Source organism: Antechinus flavipes, chromosome 2 (assembly GCF_016432865.1).
Source record: "Antechinus flavipes isolate AdamAnt ecotype Samford, QLD, Australia chromosome 2, AdamAnt_v2, whole genome shotgun sequence".
NCBI lineage: Eukaryota > Metazoa > Chordata > Mammalia > Dasyuromorphia > Dasyuridae > Antechinus > Antechinus flavipes.
This window is the reverse complement of record NC_067399.1, coordinates 560,186,176-560,208,784: the sequence shown is the minus strand read 5'-3', so window position 1 is coordinate 560,208,784 and position 22,609 is coordinate 560,186,176. Positions and strand designations below refer to the sequence as shown.

The 22,609-nt window shown below is 32.9% G+C and overlaps 1 protein-coding gene across 2 annotated transcripts in view; it reads left to right on the top strand.

Annotated features, from left to right (window-relative positions):
* The window catches only part of MCTP2 (multiple C2 and transmembrane domain containing 2), a 210,084-nt gene that overhangs the window by 62,627 nt on the left and 124,848 nt on the right, over positions 1-22,609 (top strand). For both annotated transcript variants that reach the window (XM_051981036.1, XM_051981037.1), the window contains exons 8-9: positions 13,109-13,273; positions 15,267-15,397. In XM_051981036.1, coding sequence (XP_051836996.1) covers positions 13,109-13,273; positions 15,267-15,397 — 296 coding nt within the window. The remainder of the gene's footprint in view (positions 1-13,108; positions 13,274-15,266; positions 15,398-22,609) is intronic.

The following is a 22,609-nucleotide window of genomic DNA, read 5'->3' as shown; positions in this document are numbered from 1 at the left end:
ATATCTGCTATGTCTTAAAGTTTATAATTATATAATCTTGTTTGGTTTTCCCAACCACTCCTTACAGCAACTACGTTTGCCATTATCATCCCAGTTTTGTACTAGGGAAACCAAGATGGAGAGGCTTACTGGCATCTCTATTATCACTTAATGAGTGCCTCAGGTCCCTCCTAATTAACTCCAGCAATCTTTTGACCATACCATGCTGCTTCTAGATATTGTAAAAGAACCACTTTTAGTCCTATTTTCCTTAAGCTTTTATATATAAGACCTTAGACCGAAAAAGTAATATATAAATGTAATGAGCTGCTCTCCAAGGAGAACAAAAAGGATTCTTTTGCTTTACTCTGAGATCATACACCATTGAGATACCAGTTTTTAATGGTGCTGAGTGGGCCCAGTGCTTTCACTACACTCACTTGGCTTGTCTTCTAACCAGCAACATGGATTTGTGAACCAACTGAATGGTATCTAGCCCATGGGGAGGACTGTTTTGCTGTATGAAGGTCAGTATAAGGACCTAGGCTTGTGATTCCCTCCTGTTATTCCCAACATTGGAAGTACTTGATAACCATCTAAGCAGCTTGGTAAGAATCCACCACTGATGCTTTCCTTGCCCTTTATTTTCTCTCCCTGAGATGATGGTCTTAGTCACCAGTATCCAGGCAGGCAGTAGCTCTTGTGACATGGCTAGACAAATAAACAATTTGTTTTGCTTGGGGAAACTCTCGCTTCAACCTGCAGGATAGTCTGCCAACAATTTGAGTGACAAGAGTTGCCAGCTCTCCCTGTTGTGTTGCCATATATTCAGTCAGAATGAACTGATTGAATAAATTGGCTAAAAGGTTACTTCAGAATCCTGAGAATTAACTTATCATGAGACACAGTCCCGTTCCCTCCCATACTTCTTATCCTGCTTTAATTGTATTTGTTTGTCTGCCTCAGTGTATTTGATTTTTCTATAAATGCCCTTTGGCATTGGCAAACTCAGATGCCACAGGGTCCAGTGCCATCTCAGCAGCAATCTCCTGTCAGCTTAAATGCCTTTTTCTTCTCCCCATTCCCAGAGGGCAGCTGCCTCCACTAGCTGGTTTGCTTGCCTAATGAGACTGTGGAATTCTTTTTGCAAATCACAGTGGTTACAGTCTTGACTTTGACCTAGTCATAGAGATTTAAGTTCTTTTCCTGCCTTCCTTTCTCTCCTTCTCAGGCCTTTCTCCTTTTTTTTTTTTTTTTTTTAGGTTTCTTTAATTTAATATTTTATTTTTCCTCCAGTTACATTTAAAACAATTCTTTACATTTTCTCTTAAAACTTTGAGTTCCAAATTCTCTCCTTATTATTCCCCTCAAAGAGAAAACACATATAAAGTAATGCAAAATATTTCCATAAAAATAATTTTTCAAAAAAAAAAGCACATAGATCTTCCCCCAACCTTCTCATCACAAAAAAGAACAATGCAAGAAAAGTAAAGTTTAAAAAATTGTGCTTCAATCTTTGTTCAAACACAATCAGTTTCCTCTTTGGGTATGGGAAACATTTTTTCATCATAAGTCATTTATTCTGGATCATCATATTACTGAGAATATAAAAATCATTCACAGCAGATCATCCCACAACATTGCTATTACTTTGTAAACAGTACAATTTACTTTGCTTGAGCTTAAGGAGGACTTTTTAGGTTTTTTTTTTTCTGAAAGTGTCTTGTTCATCATTTGATATAGAACAATAGTATTCCATCAAAATCATATACCGCAATTTATTCAACCATTCTCCAATGATGATCATCCCTATGATTTCCAACTCTTTGTCAGGCCTTTCTCCTTTTCTCTCCTTTTGACCATATACAAGTTGCCTTCAGAGTACAATGCTTTGCTGCTCTCTCCCCATCTACTGATATATTTTGTAGACTAAGTAATTTGCAGGAAAAGTGACTTAATATAGGTTTGAGCAATTTCTTGGCTTGAAACTTTTTTGAACACTTTTAACTACATGGCAGTTTTCTTTGTATATGAATAATTAAGGAGGGGAAAAAAGAGAATGAAGAAAGAAGTGGAGAGAAATGCTGTTTACATATTAAATTATGCAGCACTATGATTACATAGGAAAAGGAAGAATTAGTGGTGCATTCAGACTTGGATTTTAGGTTTTTGTGGATTGGTTACTTTTTGGATTCAATCTATTGTTATCTGTGTAGAGAGTCCTTGGTGAGGAAATCCTTCTATTGATGTAGAATGACTCCTTCTTTATCTTAAAGAGTTTCCTGGGAACACAGAGCTTTCTTGCCCCAAATCATATAGCTAGGATATGTCTAAAGTGGTGTTTGAATAACCAGGTTGTCCTGTCTTTTAGGTCTGTTATCTATATTCACCAACCATGGGATCAAAATTAAAATATAATCAAAACTCCTATAGACATATATTGACTTAAAAACTACAAATTAACATTATCTGTGTCATATTTTATTTTTATTAATATTGTTAAACATTTCTCAGTTATATTTTCATCTAGTTCAAGCTGTATGCAGTGTTTTGTTGTGGAGAATTTGACATTTCTGCACTATATCACATTAGCCTATGTTGTTGTATATTGTTATTGTTATTGTATTGTTAATAAAAGGAAAAATTATGCCCCCCCAGGTATATTCAGAGAGTGTTCATTCACACATTCTATTTACTTATTGAGCAGGAATCCCTAAGTTTAAATGTAATCGATTTGTATATGATTGCATGTATTGCTTGTGAAAATTCTAACCTATTTTTATATGTCTCAGAGACAGATTATAAGAGGCAGGGGGAGAATATATTTCCTCTTCCTTTTCCATTTGCACTTCAGTCGCACATGTTCTCAATCTAATTCCATTTTCCATTCAAAATCCTATTTTACTCTCTTAAAAATATTTTTTCATACCCTGAAGTAATGGAATTGTATTGATAGTTTTATAGAAGTAAATTTGTAAATGTAGCAGCAGCAGCAGCAGCAGCAGCAGCAGCAGCAATAGAAGTAGCAGCTAGGTGGTCTAGCAGCAGAAGCTGGTAAAATAGGACTAGTAGTCCCAGTAGAACTGGTTAGCTTCATTATCTATTTTAGCACCAGGGGAAGGAACAGCTTTCTGCCTCAGGTTTTTTGTCTGGTTTTGTTCATTTGTCCAGCAACCAGGAGAGGCTTAAAGAAGCCTCTCTGTATCCCTTCATCCCTTCTGTACTACTATCCAAGGCCCATTATGCTCTATTTTTTGCAGACCATGAAGATGCTACTGTTCTAATATAGAACTTCAATTAGACCTGGCAAAATAGGTTAATAGTGCTTGACTGATTTTATTTGTAAAAGGTTGAGCTTCCCTATTTCAGTGTTTGATATAGTAATGAATTGGTGATATCACTAATGGGGATAGTATCCTCACTGGTCTAGATTGTGACTATTTTAGATTATTCTTATGCTACTACAATTACTGTTAACTACTATTGCTATCAATACTATTCTCTTGGTATTACTACTATTGTATTATTAATTATTACATTATATTATTAGCATTAATCAATAATATATTAATATTAATAAAATCACACTAATTATTATATTAACATTAATTTTATCATTATATTATAATGTCTTGTATTTATATTAATTGATTAATATATTAATAAAACTACTGTTGCTTCTACTACTACTACTAACTACTACGGCTACTGCTACTTTTTCTTCTGCTGCTACTTCTACTTATGGTCGCTACTACTGCTATTTGTTGCAGCTGCTGAACATGCTTTCAGTACAGCCCTATCAGCCTTAATGCAGGGAAATAACTATGTTTTTATTATGCCTGCTACTGGGAGATTAAGGGCACTGGATTGCTTGAGTTTAGGAATCCTGGTCCAGCAGATTCTCTAAAAGGAGGGACAAATCTGCTTAAGACTGAAGTGGAAGAGGCAAAAACTTCTGTGAAGATAGTATCAGGGCAATGAGGGACATTATTATACTTCCAATCTGGGCAAGATAAGGAGATCTAGTCTAAGCAGGAGAAGACAGAAGCATAGAAGAAAGGGGTGGAGAAAAGAGATGTGAGGAGAGTTCAGGACAGGACAGGAGCACAAAAACAAGACCTGGTAATATACTCTGCAGGTGCTGTCAAGAAATGAAACAATTCTCATCCCCAAAGCCTTTGGCACTGCCAAATAGTTCAACATCAGGCATATGTATGTTTTTATTAGGGGAAATCATGTTAAAGAAGAGATATTACCATGGACCATGCTTCCTTTATATCTGATTTACAGGTGAAATTCCCTAGATTATTTTTCCCTTTATTAGAATGTAGGCTTATTGAAAGTAGAGACACTTATTGAAAGTAGAAATTATCTTTTTTTTCTACTTATATCCATAACCTTTTACATATGATGCTGAATAAAGGTTTTTACACACTTTAATTCATACTTTGGATTTTTACTTCCTCTAGAGAATTATAAGGTTGAGTCAGATGATTTCTAAGATCTCTTTCAGCTCTAATCATAATTATGCAGCATTTAAAAGGTAGCATTGCCTTGTCTACCTCATATTATACCTGACTCTATTAGCTCCATTTTCTTGCCTCCCTTTGATGCACTGATTAATATATAATATAATTTCATAGTGATGGTCTACCAAGATTCTACATCTAGGAATTTGGAAAATTGAGATTAAAATATACCACTAGTGAAATATAATAAAGCAAAGATGAGCTTTTAAGTCTGAGGATTGGTACAGGATTTCATTAGTTTTTTTAGAGAATCATAGTTGTTTGCTGAGTAATCACAAAGTAGTCCTGAGAAAAGCAAAAAATTGGGACAGGGAGGACTGTTCTCTGACTTTTTATGCAAGTTTATGGTATGAAAATTCTCCTCTTAATTGTTCTGCTAGTCTCAAGTCTCGTCCTTACTAGTACATCCTCTAGACACTTGCCATTGACATATATTTTTAAAAGGGAAAACATGGACTCATTAAGGTTCAGTACCTATCTGTTACCACTAGCATCAAATATAAGCTTTGTTTTTTAAAGCCCTTGACCATGTTATCACATCTGCTTTTTCAGTCTTATTACATATTCTCCCATTCATACAGTCTAGGATCCAATCAAACTGTCTTCCTTGCTGTTCCTCAGACATGATATTCCATCTCTAATATTTATGTTTTGCACAGACTTTACTCCTTTTCTATATTACATTGCATTCTTGTCTCCACTTTTTACAAATCCCTATGCATAAGATCAAGTGCTGTCTTCTACATGGGGCCTTTTATGATTCCCTCACATAATAGTGCCTTGTCCTCCAAATTACATTGTATTTATTTATTACTTTCAGAATTTTTATGCATATATATATATATATATATATATATATATACATGTCTCCAGCAATAAAATGTGAATTCTTTGAAGGCAGGGACTATTTGATATTTGCCTTTGTATTCCCAGTGCCTGGCACATAGCAGGCTCTTAATAAGTGCTTGTTGATTGATTAAAATAGATAAAAATATACTATCATTTACACAATTCTGAACCCGAGTTCAATATTATAAAATGAGAGCCAAATCACTTTTTCTTAGCTGGTTGCATACTTCAGTCATTTTGTAGTAACTAAGCAGTTCACTTTCCTTTGACCAAGAACTATGAAATAAGCAAGATATAATATATCCTGTACAAAGTAGAACATGTTGCTTTTTTCTTTTTTGAAAAAAAAACTTAGTAATGACTAATGTGAACAAGTTTGTATGACCAAAGTATTTTACTTAGACTTCATTTAATATTTAATCATAATAGAGTTACACATAAATCATGACAAAATCACTTAAGGGGAAAAATAAAACTAAATTTCCCACATAGGACATGGGAACCAGAAGAATTTATGCTTACAAAATCTGCTTCCTCCAACTTAAAGAAGCTGTTTAGTGTTATCTCTTGGAGGTCTGTTCCATGGAAGCATGGATATCCTCATGTCATTCCATAAAAGCTGTTGACAGGGTACAGTAGTTTCACATGATGAAAGTCAGGGCAAGGGATATTTTGGGGAAGCATTTTATAAACTTAATGTTCTTAACTCTTTCAGATTAGGGAGCATTATAAAAATCATCTTCAGGTTAATGTTCACATTTTTCCTTAGATAGATATTGCAAGAGACCTACTTTTTATTGTCTTTGGTTACCTAGTTGTTTACAGAAATTTGGGGAAAAGTACATCAGAGTTGAATTAGAATATTTTAAAAATTGTTTCCTTTCCTTTAACATATACCCCCTCCAAAAAAATTGGCTTCTGAGAGCTCTAGGACCAATTCTAATGTTGGTTAGTATGGATCAATCAAACACTCAATTATGTATTTATTAAGTACCTATGTGCTAGGCCCTGGGGACATAAATATATAGAAATTTCATAAACTTATATTCTTTGAGGGAGCCAAGATGGACATATGTAAAAATAAAGTGAATAAATACAAACTATACTAAAGTATTTAAATACATAGTATTTGACACTTAATTTAATCCTTTCAACTAGCAGATGAGGGTGCCAGTAAAGTCTTCATATAGAAGATGGTGCTTGAGCTTAATCTTAAAGGAAGAGAGAGTGCTCTGTGAGGTAGAATTAAGGAGGGAGCACATTCCAGGCATGTGAGATGACTATTTCAAAAGTTTGGAGTTGAGAGATGGTGTGATAGCTGAAGAGCAGGGAGAAGGCTAATTTGGCCTATTGAAGAATGCAGAGGTTTAGGAGGTAGTAATGTCCAGTGAGGCTGAATAGATAGGTTTGGGCCAAGCTGCTTTGGGCTTCAAAATCTAAATCTGGAAATTTATATTTTATCTTGGGGGCTATAGAAAGTCTCCAGCTGATTGAGTTACATGTTTTAGATCTGAGCATAAGGAAAATCACTTTGGCAGCAGCATGTAGGATGAACTAGAGGAGAGAGATGAGATTGGGAGACTAATTAAAAGGTCTTTGCAACGATTTAAGGGGAGATAATAATGACAGTCCAGAAGTAAGGTGGTAATTGTGTGAGTGGAGAGGGCAAAGTGACCTCAATTTCCAGTTCATGATTGCTGCTTGTGTTACTGAAATAGTATCTGTGCCTTCCTATTGCAGCCCTAGTCTTGGACTTTCTCTACTCTTCTACATATTTCAGCACATAATGACATATGACATTATATATATTTCTAAAGGCATATGACTTTCTCTAACCTATAATTTTTAAGAAATACATTTTTATTGATACTCTTTTTAAAAATTAATTTATTAGTATACTTTATTTTTTACATTATCTAAATTTTCTAATGTTTCCTTCTCACTCCCAAATCCCAAAAAGCTATGCTTTAAATCAAAAAGAGAGGAGAGGAATTTTTTTAAAAAAAACTATCATATCCAAGAAATCTTATATTTTTGAAATGCACAATACCCATATTATTCTTTCTCTGTAAAGATGTTGGAGGGAATGCTTTATCATATCTCTTCTTTGCGGTCAAGTTTGGATGTCATAATTTTGAAGCATTTAGTTTTGATCTTTTTGCTCTTCATAGTTTTCTTTTATATTATATAATCTTTCTCTTGTTACTTCAGTTTACGTTAGTTTATATAAGGCTTCCTTTGCTTCACTGTATTCATAATTAATTGGTTCTTATAGCATAATACCATTATATTCATTTGCCCCAACCTTTCACTTTCACATCATAGAAATTCTTGATTTAGTCTCATGTAATTATCTCTATCTCTTGTTTGGTTAGGAATTTGTGATCTAGACAGAGTTATTAATAGTGCCTCACTTGATTCTCTTCTGTATTTTTAAATAATATAGTTTTTAATATCAAGCTCATATTATACAGAATTTATTGTAGTATATAGTACAAGCTATTGGTCTAAACCTAATTTCTGCCAGACTATGTTCAGGTTTTTCAAGAAATTCTTGACAAATTTCCAAAGAAATTTATATTTGGCGATAATTGACTTCAGATATTTTTAATCCTTTTTTCTCTAGTAATAGTTACTAGAGAATGTACTTTTTGTATTTTAACAATTAGTAATTTTTATGAAGGCCGCTTTATAATATCATTTGAAATCTGTAAGTGCTAGTCTTCCTTTATTGCTATGTTTTCATTGTTTCCATTTATATTTAAACCTTTTTATTATTCTTCCTAATGAATTTTGTCATATAAATCTGTAAAATATCCCCTTGCTAATTTAACTAGCATAGCATTAAATGTGTAAATTAGCTTGGATAGTATTGTCACTTTTGTTACTCTATTGGAATGCTTCCTATTCCAGCTTGTTATCAATTAGTTTTTAAAGACAGTTTGATATTAAGGAAAAATACTAGACAAAGAGACTTGGGTTCTAAGAAACTGGTTCTGGTACTTATGTACTGTGTGAACAAATTAATAGTAATAGCATTTATGCTTCAAGGAGTGTGATATCTTTACTATGGGTAATCATTTCACCAGTGCATCTTACAATCCCTTTATGACTTTGTACATAATCTATGAGGTTCTTGTCATCTAAAACTTCATTATCAAGTAGCCAGCCTCATGATATGCCTTTATGAATTGGTTGGTCCAACTTTTGGACAACAGATATATAATTTTTCAGTATATTAGAAGCTTATTTAACTTGCTAGCACCTAACCTGGCTTAGATGTTGAAAACCCTATTCCATGCATGAGACACTAGAAAATTATATGATGATGATGATGATGACAATAATTATAAATTTATGTTAATGTGGCATTTTGCTTTTCACTTTTACATTCATTATGTCTTTTAATTTTTAGAACCCTGTGAAATAAGGAGAGAAGAAACAAACATTTCCACTTTATAATTGACGAATCTAAGACTTAGAGAGATCATGACGTGTCTCAGATATAGCAGGAATGTGTTTCTGTTAAATTTTACTGCCTCTCTAATGTTCTCTCCTTCTGCAACCCTTCAACAACACCAATGACTAATACTATAGCTTCAACTTCATTCCATTTTATACATTGACAATAGTAATACCTTCACTATTATACTTTTTTTGTTCTAAAGTTTTAAAACATGATTTATTTTCACATGAGCATCTTTAATAAAGTTCTCTTTTCCTTTGTAACAAAATCAGAAAATTTTAAAATTATATGCAATTTTAGAAATTAATTAACTTTTATACTCAAAAAAAAAAAAAAAAAAAAAAAGGAAAGTTGTATCCAAGGTCACAAGCCTTTAGTGATAAATGTGGAAATATAATTTAGATTTCCTGAGTACTAGTCCAGAATTTCCTGTCCACTGCGCCATGTTGGTCTCTTATAAATACTGAAGTGTGTCAGTACCTTTTTAAAAACAGCAAATATATCCATTTCTATTTGTATTGCAAGTAAATAGAAAAACAGACTAGCTATTTCATCAGTGTTTTTACTTGGAAAAGACAAAACACTATATCAAATCATTCTAAAAATAAAGAGTTGCCTTAATAACCAAGCTAATGTATGTCCATTTTTATTTTATATAAAATTTTTAAGTGTAGATCTTTTTTTCTTATATACTGATAGTTCTTATGATCCTCCTATATTTCTCCATTTATATAAAGTCCCATAACCCAAATTAATGTAAGTACAGTTTAATATGAAGGGGTTGGGGGAGAGACCAAATAAATTAATATATGATTTTGATAAGCTGATGGTGGAGAGAAAATGTATCCATATGAACTGAAGCACTTTTGTAAAGTAAGTTAGGAAATTAAGGTCAGAACTGAAGGTTTGACACAGTTCAGATGGACCTTTTGATAGCTCATTTCCCTTTCTTTACATTCCAGCTCTGTTAGGATAACTAATTCTGTACATAGGCTAAGGCAGAGACTCTAGACTTTTAGTTGTACCGCCAAGTGAATTAGAAGAGATGAGATGATTTATTACTGGGAGAAAAGGAGTGTTAGAGGTTAGCACTATAGCGTTCTGAGAGCATAGATCGGCAGAGCAGCACACACAATAGTTCAGGTCTCTCCAACCTCAAAGAAAGACTTATTGCCCTTAGAAGATAGATAAAACTCTCTAACCCTCAGCTGTACAAAATAAATATGGAAGTTATTAAGAATCCTGTACGTATACATACATATACACCTAAAGAATAAAGGATTGACAAAGTGAAACTTTTTTGAAGAAAACTATTTTGATAGTTTTTAATAAATATTTTGGAGAAAAATATAGCTGAGTGGAAAAAATGCAAGTCCCTTTTCACTTTGTGAACCATGCAATAAATATGTCCTCTCCCACCCTGTCTTTGGGAGAAAAAAAAAAGAAGGAAAAAAGAACAAGAAAAAAAATTGGACTGGTTGCAGCAAGTACATCACATCAAACATGACTGTGTTAAATACTAAAATGTTCAAAGTACGACTGAGATAGATAAAGGCTTTGATGGGAAGTGGATATTTCCCAGGGACATTACAAGCAATAATCCAGATGTTATGGTGTAATGCAACGAGTGTCCATGGATAGATCGGGAGCTCAAGCCAAGCAGCGCCTGCTGTAGGCCTTAGCCCTCCACTCCCATGCTGTTCTGCCATATGGAAGCAATCTCTAGGCCCCTTTAATAACCAGCTTTGGATTCCATTTTCACAGGGCTCATAGAGCTAAGTGGAGCTGTTTTATGGACAAGTTAGATAGAAGCCTTTCCAAGATAAACATCCAATTTGAAATTAGGACATACCAAGCCGCAAAATTATTTTAGGGCATATTTCATGGAAGTACTGCCATTTTTCTTAGGCAATTGCCAGACTGTAGGATGCCCTTTGATCCCTTGTGGACATTACTCCCTTTTTTATAAAAAGGATTTTGAAATAGTTGCAGTGTTTAGGGAGGAATATATCTGCCGGGACTTTGAAGTATGTCCATGGGAACAGTCATGCTTTAGCTTTTTGGCCTGCAAGTCAAACTTTAAAAAAAAAATGCAGCTGGATTTATGAATCAAAATCTCATTTTCTTTTAAAGGTAGGAGGTTTCAGTCTGTGTCTCTAATAAGCCAAATAATGATTTAAAGGGAAGTATATTAACATATATATAGAACACACTGGCTTGCATTTGCCTTAATAAGTAAGTGGTAGGAAGTGTAAAGACATTTGTGTTTATGTCTCTTATAAACCTTTATTACTGAATGTGTCACAACCTAATTCTAAATTTCAGACTTTAAAGGAATTACTCATTTTCTTGTAGCAGATGTATTTGTCTTTCTTTTCAACAGCCTTCAAACTATAGCCTTTAAGTATATTGAGGGAAGGAAAGATTCATGCAATTTTTCTGTAGCATTTTGTTTTTAAGGTTGTCATAAAACAATAGACCAAACATCCTATGTTTGCATTGTTACTTCATTTAATTAAGGATAGGAAAGTGACTTGTATTGGATGAGGTAAGCCACTAGATAATTAATATGGTGCTGACATACCATTTGTTCTGGTAAATTGTGACTAACTGGTGTCTGAGTGAATCTTTGTCTAAATGATTCCAGAAGATATATTGCACAGAAGACAAGAATGAACAGGCTAAGTTAAGAATTCATCCATTAACTTGGATCCTTGATGCCATTTAATTTTTTCTGCTTTTTTACCCTCCCCTTCAAAAAAGAAAAGCAAAAGATCTAAATTCTCTAGTGAATCTAGGATTTTATTTTTTTTTATTTTAAAATAAATATCATTCAGATATCTCCATGTAATCTAATAATACAAACATTTCTGCGTATTTTAGTTATTCTTAGTACCTATTGTCATTCTTTCATATTGTATTATTTGTCTATCACTATGACCACTGACAGGTGGCATATGCTTTTAGTCCATGCTATTGGGGATGCTGAGGTTGTTAGACTACTTGAATTTGAGAGTTCTGAGCTATGATAGAACCAAAGTCAATTATACATAAACACACACATATGTGTGTATATATATATATATATATATATATATATATATATATATGTATGTATATGTATATGTATAAATAGATCGATAGACAGCTAGATGGAAAGAATGGATGTGTGGTACCATTCTGGTGAGTGAGTCTTCTGGGGTTAGAGGACCAAAGACTGAATAAGGGCAAATGCTGGATTTCCACACTGGGTGGGATAAGAAAGATCCATTCTCAAAAAAAAAAAAAAAAGTGTCATCATTCACTGATTTCAGGCATTGTTCTGGCTCTAGCTGCCACTAAGTATTCATTGTTAGAAAGTGAATATTTTAGTGGCAGCATAAGGAACTTGAGCTTAAGTGACAAACTCAAATGTGAAAACAAAATTCAAAGCCAATATCTCAAACTACCTGAAGGTTTTTGATAAGCTTTGTTTAATATTTCTTCCACTCTTCACAATTATTCCTTTCCTCTCTTCTTACTACTAAAATAATTAAAGGCGAGCGTTAGCCACTCTGGTAAATGATCAGTCCTAATGCAAAACCAGATAAACTAATGTTTGATTTCTGGCCACTAAAATAGTTAAGGATGGATGTTCCATCTCCAAGTTAATTGGTACAGGGAACTCTCAAGTAAGAGAACTCTTTACCAGTACATAAATGAAGTCACATTCTCTGCAATTCATAATTTTAGAAAATTGCCTAAAAGATTTAAATATAAAATGACTTATCATAGATGACACTGTTAGTCAGAAGTGGGCTTGAACCAAGGTTGTTCTAGATGGTTCCATCTCCTAATGCTCTTAAGAATTGATTGTTCAGTTTTCAGTGTGAACATTTATTTGCAGGTCAGAAATCAGCAAATATTACAAATCAGACTTAATTTGTTTATTTTATTGATAGTCTACATGTACATACAGAGAACATGATGGATAAAATATTAATGGTACAAATTAAACTTAAAAGTATATCAAATATTCTTTTATTTTTCTTGGTTGTGTCAGTTGTTAAACATTTAATAGTCCACCAGTGGGCCTGAACCCAGGTCTTGACTTGGTGGTTAGCTTTTTTTCCCACTATGACACAATGCCTCTCACCATTGGAATTCATTATAGAAAATGATATCTTCAAAATTCTGTTGCTTGCTAATAATATGTTTACATCAGGCAACAATTTTATAGTCAAATTCTGAAATCAGGTTTATTGAATTATCAAGAGAAATTCATATATTTTCCTTTTCTTTTTAGTCCTCTTTGATACGTAACCTGCGACTTTCAGAATCCTTGAAGAAGAACCAACTCTGGAATGGAATTATTAGTATTACTTTATTGGAAGGGAAGAATATTTCTGGAGGAAGTATAACAGAGATATTTGTCCAATTAAAACTAGGAGAGCAGAAATATAAGAGCAAGGTAAGTCTCACTATTTTTTTTTTTTTTTTAGGAAATAAGTACATTTAAGGATATTAAAGTGACCCCTGCTTCTTTTCTTGCCCAATCTTAACCTTTCTCCCAGGTTCTGCTATAATAGAAACAATTGCTTTTTATGTTTAAAAATAACTACGGTGATTACATATATTTAAAAATATATTTTTCCATAGATTCAAAAAATGTGAGGACCTGTTCATTTATGAAATAGCCATAACCAATAATGCTGTTTTACAGGTTATTTTGAAATAAAATCAGTGATATTTTGTGGGGAAATACATACATATACATGTCTTTATGTATATTCATTCTAATACATGGATATTCTGATGCTTTTTTCTTCCTTAAAATCTTAAATTTATTTATTTATTTTCATGACAAGCCTAGTCATCATAATCTCCAAGAATATTATAAAGTATTTTTATGGGTGGGGGGGGGAAGAATAACTAATATATAATTGAGGCCACTGAGTTTAGACAAATCATTACTTCCTTTGCTAGAAATATCCAAATAGTTGAAATAAGATGTTTACTAAAATATTTAAATAATGTAATTATTCATATAATTTCGTGGTGTCTCCACTTTCATTTACAAGTGTAGATTCTGACAAATTCAGCTAGTGCTACCAAATTTAGTCTATCCTTTGGATTAAGATTCATTGAGTCATTCCCAAGTGGGTCATGCAAAGGATTTATAGGAAAATGATTCATCACTAACCTCATTTAGCCCTTTTGACTAAGGTGAAGTGTAGTATTAGTTAAATATCTTGTGCTTTCTCCCTCTGGGGAATTCAGCACTTAATTTGTGTTCTAATAGGTTTTTTCTGTTTCTGAAATTCTGTGATTTGATATATCAACCCTAATGTGAAAAAACGGCTTAAATTATTTTAAGTAATGTTGGCTGCAGCTGAGTCTCACTGTTGCCGAATGTATTTGCTATTCAAGCATAATACACAATACAGTTTGGGCATGAAATAATACTTCCTACTGCAGGTCTACTCAGTTCTTTATAATCTGATGGTTAATGTTTCCTTCAGTCATTCTAATAAATTCAATTCATAGTTTAAATGAATAAAATAATAAAAATGCTTCATGAATCAAAATGTATGTAAGTAGCTTAATTAAAATACAGGATTGAACATTAATGCTTACTGATTTAAAAATAGTTCTTAAAATATCCCTATTGTCAGATTTTCTTTATTATTAAAATGCTTGAGTTTACTATCAGGCCTTAGTTTAGTCTCTTACTATCCAGAAACTGGTAACTGACCTGTTATAACATGCCCTGTAGCAGCAGATTGTAAGAATTTTCTTCCCATTCTGATCCTTGGCTAGCCTGTTAACTATTCAGTAACTTCAATTGAAAAATCACTGACCATGTATATATCCTGGGTTTCTGGTGACAGACAATATTTTCACAGGCTTTAATATGTCTAGCAGATGCTAGATAGCTGCAAAATCTTTTTGGAAGACTGTTTTATTTGTAGTTTAAAAAAAAATCACGGTTCTCTATTTAGAGTTCTTACTGATGGGCCATGGCAATGAATAACAATATTTTAGTGTCTGATTCTTAGGGCAATAATATCATCCTATATGTATGAAATGTATCTGTTCTGTATTCTAACATTCTTATTCCATAGTTATAAAAGGTATATTGGCATAAAGTACTTATTATTAATAATAATAATTATTTATGTTTAATAAAGATATGATGTGGAATAATATTCTTTCTCCATCTGAAGAAAATGTGTTACACTCATAGCCCCAGGAAGCCTCTAAGTCAGAGTTTTATTTTTTTAATTAGAGAATTCCTTAAAATTATTGATATGTTATTTCTAATTTTGTGAAAATACATTTTTGCATATAATGTTATCATTTGCTCTCATAGTCCTTATATTTAATTGATAGAATTGATGTATTATATTATAGATATGAATAAAGCTTTAAGAAAATAAATACTATAACTGCATGTTTTCTAGACACTGTGTAAGAGTGCAAATCCTCAATGGAGGGAACAGTTTGATTTTCACTACTTCTCTGACAGGATGGGCATATTGGACATTGAGGTGTGGGGAAAGGATTACAAAAAGCATGAGGAACGTTTGGGGACGTAAGTCTTAAATGTCTAAATAATGCTAAAAGTGACATGAAAGATACGTTTGCATGCAGTTTATAGCTGAAAGATGGTTTTACAAATATGTTGGGTATGAGATGTGTTTTCCTTGACAGTTCAAGTGATGATAACAAAGTAAACCATTGATGCTGGCTTCTCTGCCAGAAATTAAGTGCACAGGCATCTTCTTTGTATTTAACTTTAATGGTCATTTTATTTTACACACACACACACACACACACACACACACACACACACACATATGTGAGGGGGGATGTTGGTGGTAAGATTGAAGAGGGCATATAAAACAGTGGATTTACTTTTGATAATATTTAAAACAAAAGGAATGAAAACATCAGGAGACTTTTCTAAAACAAATATGGTTTTCCATAGAAAACACTGCTCTTTTGGGCAATAAAACTGTTCATTGAGAGTGTAAAAAGAAACCATGGAGACTTAATTTACATTTGTACCCTCCCCTCCTACTCTGCCCTCCTCCCGTTTCCCCTATTCTATTCACTTTAGTAGTTGAACTTCTGTGAAAACGATGTGTTTACAAAAACTTGACCTTTGTCCTCTATGGGATCTTGCCTTTTTTGATGGGCACAAATGGTATCTTGGTAAAGAGGAGAGCATTTCAATTCATAATATTGTACTTTCTTAAAACTTTTTTTGTAACCCTCATAGTATTGACAAGCTTTCTCTTGGGGCTCCTAGAAATCTATATATATCCTAATGGTATTATTATTGTTTCACTGTTATTGTTTCACTACTGAGCCTAGCAGGGCTCACTCATAAATGATGGTAGGGAAATCGGCCATGTCATTGGCTAATTTTAATATGTTTTATTGGTACTGTCCATATGGTGAATAACATCTTTTTTTTTCCCCTATGGGAACCACATAAACTTTATCTCATTTCTTTGTTAGTTTTCTCTTTTCCCTCCTCTTTCCTTGCAATATTTACTATATATCTAATGAATAGTATCATCTACAGACATCTCAGAAAATTGTATGCATCCTTAAATCATGTACATCTGAAAAATCCAGACATTGGCAATATCAGTAGTCTTTGTAAAGGAGCTCTGTATCCTGTGGTTATGAGGATGTTTGTTAGATATCTTTAAGTGTCTAAATTTTATTAGACCATTATTGATGATAAATGAGTGAATTGTTGATATATATAAACTGAAATGTTCTTATGTTTCAGATATTATTTTGATGTTCCATTTCCTTTATGAAACAAGAAATTATTTTCTACTCTAATTCATTTCTACATGTAGAAATATATATTTTAAGATGTGTCTTTTTGCTTCAAGTTTTGTCATTTGGGCATGCATTTATTATTCTAGATATTTCCTGTTTGTAACTTAGAAATATACCTGCACTAGTGATCAGTTTGGCTTTCCTCTCCATGTGCTTTAAAGGATATTTTTTGCATCCTTTTCCTTTTTCCTCTCCTGGGGTACAAAAGATAACAAAGTTCTCTCTTGGGAGCTAGTCAAAGTGCACAGATCACCACTGAACTTCCAGGTGGGATGAAATCCCAATCTGAAATGATTTCTGGTTTTTACACTTGGTAGAGGTCAGTTTATTATAATTGTGCAAATCACTCTAATTTTCTAGATTCTTTGATGTGTGGACTTACTGCTTTTTTCCCCATTTAAAAAAAACCTTATTAGCAAAGGAGGTGGGGAAGGGAAGAAAGGGGGGGGGAAGAGGAGAGGAAGGGAGAGAGACAGGAGGAGAGGGATAGAAAGAGAGAAATTATGCAAGAGAAGAGTCTGGGCATGTTATTTTCTAAAGAGAGGGAAAACAACCTGAATGAATGCTCTTCTGTAGTTTGTTAGAACAAAAAGATTCAAATAGAAAACTTGGTAGCTTATTGAAATCAATCTGTTTTCTTTCTGAGGAAATTTTCTGTAGCAAAATTTCAATAGTAAATAAGATTGTGCATCATCTCTCAAGTTTGCTAATTTTTTTCCATTCTGTTGGACTGCTGTAAATTGGTACTTTTTATTTAAAACAAACAGCAACATTTTTGATACCTGGATTCACTTCCTTTTCTAAGTATTTCATACTTCTTACTACATTTTAAGGTGATTTCTTCATACCATAGGCTAGAAATACTGTCTCTCTCCCTTCGCCTCCTCCTTCCCTTTTTTCTTCCCCTCCCCCCGTCCTTTGCTGATAAGGGTTTTTTTTTTTTTTTTTAACAACAGCATACATAGTTCTATAATTATTTTTCTCACCCTTTGTTTTCTTAGTGCAAATAATGACAATACTTTTACATTTCCAGTTAATATGTTTATAATGTATTTTTATTCCGCTTCATTTTATGTTTTTTCTCTGATTGTGTTATTCTTGAAATTTAAACATCCTGCCTATATCAAAGAATTCCCCCCCAAAAATTTTTTTTAAACAACCCTCATCAATACTCTACCACTCCTACCCACTAGATTTTTTTTAAATCAATTCTGATATATGGAGGAGCAGTGGTTGATGTTGTTGACTTCAAATCAAGCTTCTTTCTTCTAGACTATGCTGCTTCTCTTAATTAGTACCATCTCATCCACTTTTCATAGGAAGCTGTAAAAAATCTATGTAGAACCTTACTGTAAAAAGGTTGAATTTTCCTGAATCTGAGGCAATATAGAAGTTCTTTCAGTTTATGAATATAGAGTACCAGTGAACTTTGGCTTCTATTTAGAATCTTGAAGGATGGCAGAAATTCTAAAAAAAATAGTCAATAAATAAGTGAGATTTGAGGCTACTTCCTTCCTTTTATGAGGAATGAGGTAATAGTGGCTGTGAAGCGAGCTTTAATTGGACATGTTTGATTTCTCAAATCAAGTGATAACAGTCTGGATGAAGAATGATACTTTTCAACTCTATTTTAGAAGGAATCTCTGGTTCAGACTAGCATTATATTTTTCAAAATTTCATAGAGATAATAGGAATAGAATAGTTATAGGATTTCTAGATTAATTTGATCTGGAAAATTCTTGAATGATAATTCACAGATTCTTTTCAGCAGCTCTTTCTTAGACACTACTCAGTTCCAGACTTTGTCACATAAAGTTGATCTGACATTCTGGCAGTTTACTTCACTGGAGGGGTTTGTTAGTGGCTCAGAGCTGGTAGGGAATCTGGGCAGGAGAGTTCCTTTGGACAGACAAATTGGGCCCAGTGTCGTTGATCTGATTTTACAGCCAGGCTTGACACATTCATAGTTTTCCTCCAGTTTTTTTTTTTTTTTCCCCCTTAGCCCCTGAGATTTACAGCTTTTAAAACTATTGCACTGTTTTCTGTCTCCTGCATTTAAGTTAAAAGCTGACCAGTCTGCAATATAAAACATAGAATTATGGTAATGAAAAAGAGGTTAAAAGCTATCATGACAAGTAAAACTTGGGCAGGTTTGGCTGACTGATATGGTAAAATTATGCATTGAATTAAAGCATTAAAATTAAGTAGAATTAATGGAGAGTAGAGAATGGGAGGGCAGTAGCAATGCTGTATCAGCATGTGGACTGCAAATGGGCTGAAGTGGGCATCTTAAATGCTTACTAGATGTAGAAAATATTTATATTTAGGACTCTGTTGTCTTTGTCAAGTTAATAGATTCATAGAATTTTAGAACTGCATGAAACATTTAGAGATCATTTATTACAGTGCCTTTAACAAACAACCTAGGGTAGTAAAATGACTTACCCAATGTCATACAGAAAATTAGTTGCAAATTTGGATTTGGAGGTTAAATTTATTGGCTCTATTCCATTGCATTTTGGTTCATATCACCCTATTTAAAAATTATTTTAATGAAAAAAAATATAGAATTTATATGAACATTACTCATTCTTTTTTTGGGGGGAAGAGTAAGTGAATCTAACATATCCATATGGGCTAGAGTCCAGTATTTTATAACTACTTTTCACTTAAGATTAGGATCTTCCAATGATGTATCAAGAGCTAAAGTACATATTTAAATTAAGAAGAAAGGAAACAAACATTTATTAATTTCAATGATCCTGTAAAAACTAATCACATAATTCTTTTTGTCCATGGACTTCACGTTAAGAATTCCTGAATTACATCAATTAAAAATATTTATTAAGCACTTTCTCTATGCAAGGCATTATACTAGGCACTTGTTTGTTTTTTTTTTTAATTTTATTTTATTTAATAATAACTTTGTATTGACAGAATCCATGCCAGGGTAATTTTTTACAACATTATCCCTTGCACTCGCTTATGTTTCGTTTTTTCCCCTCCCTCCCTCCACCCCCCCCAAGATGGCAAGCAGTCCTATATATGTTAAATATGTTGCAGTATATCCTAGATATAATACATATTTGCAGAACCAAACAGTTCTCCTGTTGCACAGGGAGAATTGGATTCAGAAGGTAAAAATAACTCAGGAAGAAAATCAAAAATGCAAATAGTTCACATTCGTTTCCCAGTGTTCCTTCTTTGGGTGTAGCTGTTTCTGTCCATCATTTATCCATTGAAACTCAGTTAGGTCTCTTTGTCATAGAAATCCACTTCCATCAGAATACATCCTCATACAATATCGTTGTCGAAGTGTATAATGATCTCCTGGTTCTGCTCATCTCACTTAGCATCAGTCCATGTAGGTCTCTCCAAGCCTCTCTGTATTTATCCTGTTGGTCATTTACTAGACACTTGTTAAAAAATACTAGTAAAAAATGTATTCATTCATATCAGGATCTGAACTAGTGCTAGAAAAAGAACTCCTTCTTCCCTCCCTCACGCTTTTAAATTTAAATTTATTTTCATTAAATTTTCTCAATCTCAATTTTTTTCTTAGTTTTAGACTATTAATTTTTATTAGAAATCTTTCTGATTTAAACAGCCAGTTTCTCATATTGTGTGTTGATCTGTATTACAAATCCATAGATATGAATATATTTTCTATATTAATAGCAAGGCATGCAAACTGCTTTAAACCTTACTAGATTTCTAGGAAAAGGAAGCAGTATGATATAATAGAAACATATCATGGTCAATGAATATGAAAAATAAATCATTTGATCAGTCTTAGAATATAGAAATATTAGATTCTCATTTAAAAAGTCAACCTAAAGTAAATGAAAATGACACCAAATAAAAATATTTTGAGAAGAAATACAAGATTTTCTTTTAATTTCATATCAAATCTTTGATAAACAATGCAATATCTATCTTGTCTGTGTCTGCACCTCTATCCCAAGCAAGAATAGGCTATAAAGTATTAAAAAGAAATCACCAATTATTATAGTCTTGACTTTTCTTAGTGCTTCAGAGTGCCTAGTTAGTGCCCTGAATTGAGAGTTCACATTTCAACCCCTTGTAGTTAACATCTTGTTGATTCCCACCAAGATGATTTCTGTATACCGATTTCCTCTCCCCTAATTTGTCCAGTGCATTCCAGTTATTCTGTGAATTGTTAAGACTCCCAATCTCCCCTATCAACCTGATCATTAATTATTCCAGTTTATTTAATGTTTTAAAAATTCACAGAATAACTGGAAGCTGATATAACTTGAGGTCATGTGCAGACTAGTAGGAAAAAAATTGGTCTGTACAGGGGTACTTTTATTTATAAATCAAAGAAATGATCATTAGGAATAGTAAATTTTTACTTATATTAGTTTTTAAATTGTTTGATTAAGAAACATCTTTTTTCTTATTTCCTACTTCTTTCCTATGGGGGAAGAAAATTTGGAGTCAGGGGGAAGGGACAGTAGAAGTTATTTGTTAATTTAAAAAATATATATACATACATACACACATATGGATTTAGGGAGATTCAACTAAACTAGTCAAATCAATAGAAGAATAAAGTCTTTGAAGGCAGGACTCCTTTATTTTTTCATCATATCCCCAAGCATGAAGCTTGACATTGAGAACATGCTTAATATATGTTTACTGGACCACAGTAACTTTTTTCATTTTTTGGTTAAGTGTGATACTTAATTTTTTTTCATGAACTTCACTGTTAGAATGACTTTTCTTCCAATCTACTTAATTAATGTTTACTTTTCAGGAGTTATATGCTAATGCAAAAGAGTTATGTGACTAAATTGTGCCTACCTGATATAAAAACAAGTTAATTCAGCCATTTTCTTCAGTTTAATAGGAAAATTCACTGATCAAATAAAAATGGACTAACTAGTCTTCCCATGTCATTAGTACCCAAAACTTTAGCCTTGCCATTATCAAGGACTTATTTTTCACAATGAAGTTTAAAATTTACAGGTTGTTTTTTTTTTTTTCATTTCAATAAAAGTAAAGGCTTGTTTTCAATTACCTTATATAATAAGTTAAAGAAGAGGTTTGTTTAATAGGGAATATCTAAAAAGCAGTATATAATTTATTTTATAAACTATTTACTTTCAAATATTTATTTCCTTGAAGTCATTAAGAAATTTTTGTAATTTCCTAAATCCAGTTCAATCTGGTCTTCTCTTTCCATTCAACTCTGGGTCCAACTTATGCATTTCTCTTGACCATCGAAGATATACAGACTGATGAACAAACTCTAGGTCATCTATCCAAATGCATGTCAAAATCTGAATAATACACATTATTTATTTGGTCTCGATGGTACTAGGCAAATTTTATTGATGGCCAGGGCAAATTATTTTGTGTTGTGAATCTCTTCCAAAAGGTTCTGCATGATGCACTGGGAGCCAACATAATAATGAGATTGATTTTTGTAAACTAATATATCAAAGCTCCTATATTCAATTGATATATTAGTCAGTGTTATAGAATTTGAGTTAGAAGGGGCCACAGACACACTCCATTCTAATATATACCTAAATGAGGATCAGCTCTAACTTACCTGGTTTTTATTTGAAAAGGCTTCTAGTGACAGAGAGCCCACTACATCCCAAGGCAGCCTGTCCCATTTTTGGAGAGCTCTAATTGTTAAGAAATTGTTTTTATTATATCAGACCATTACTCTGTTTTCAGTAGTCTAAACCTAAATCTAAGTCTAAACCGGCTTTCATATGACAGCTCTTCAGATACTTGAAGGGTAGAGATTGTATTTCATCTAAATGTTTTCTCCTACATGATAAACATCCCTTATTCCCTCAACTGATCCCTATATGGTATGGTCTTGAATCCTTCATTTTTCTGGTTACCAGATGATGATAAAACACTAAAGGCAGCTAGGTGGCTCAGTGGGTGGCCTGGAATAGAA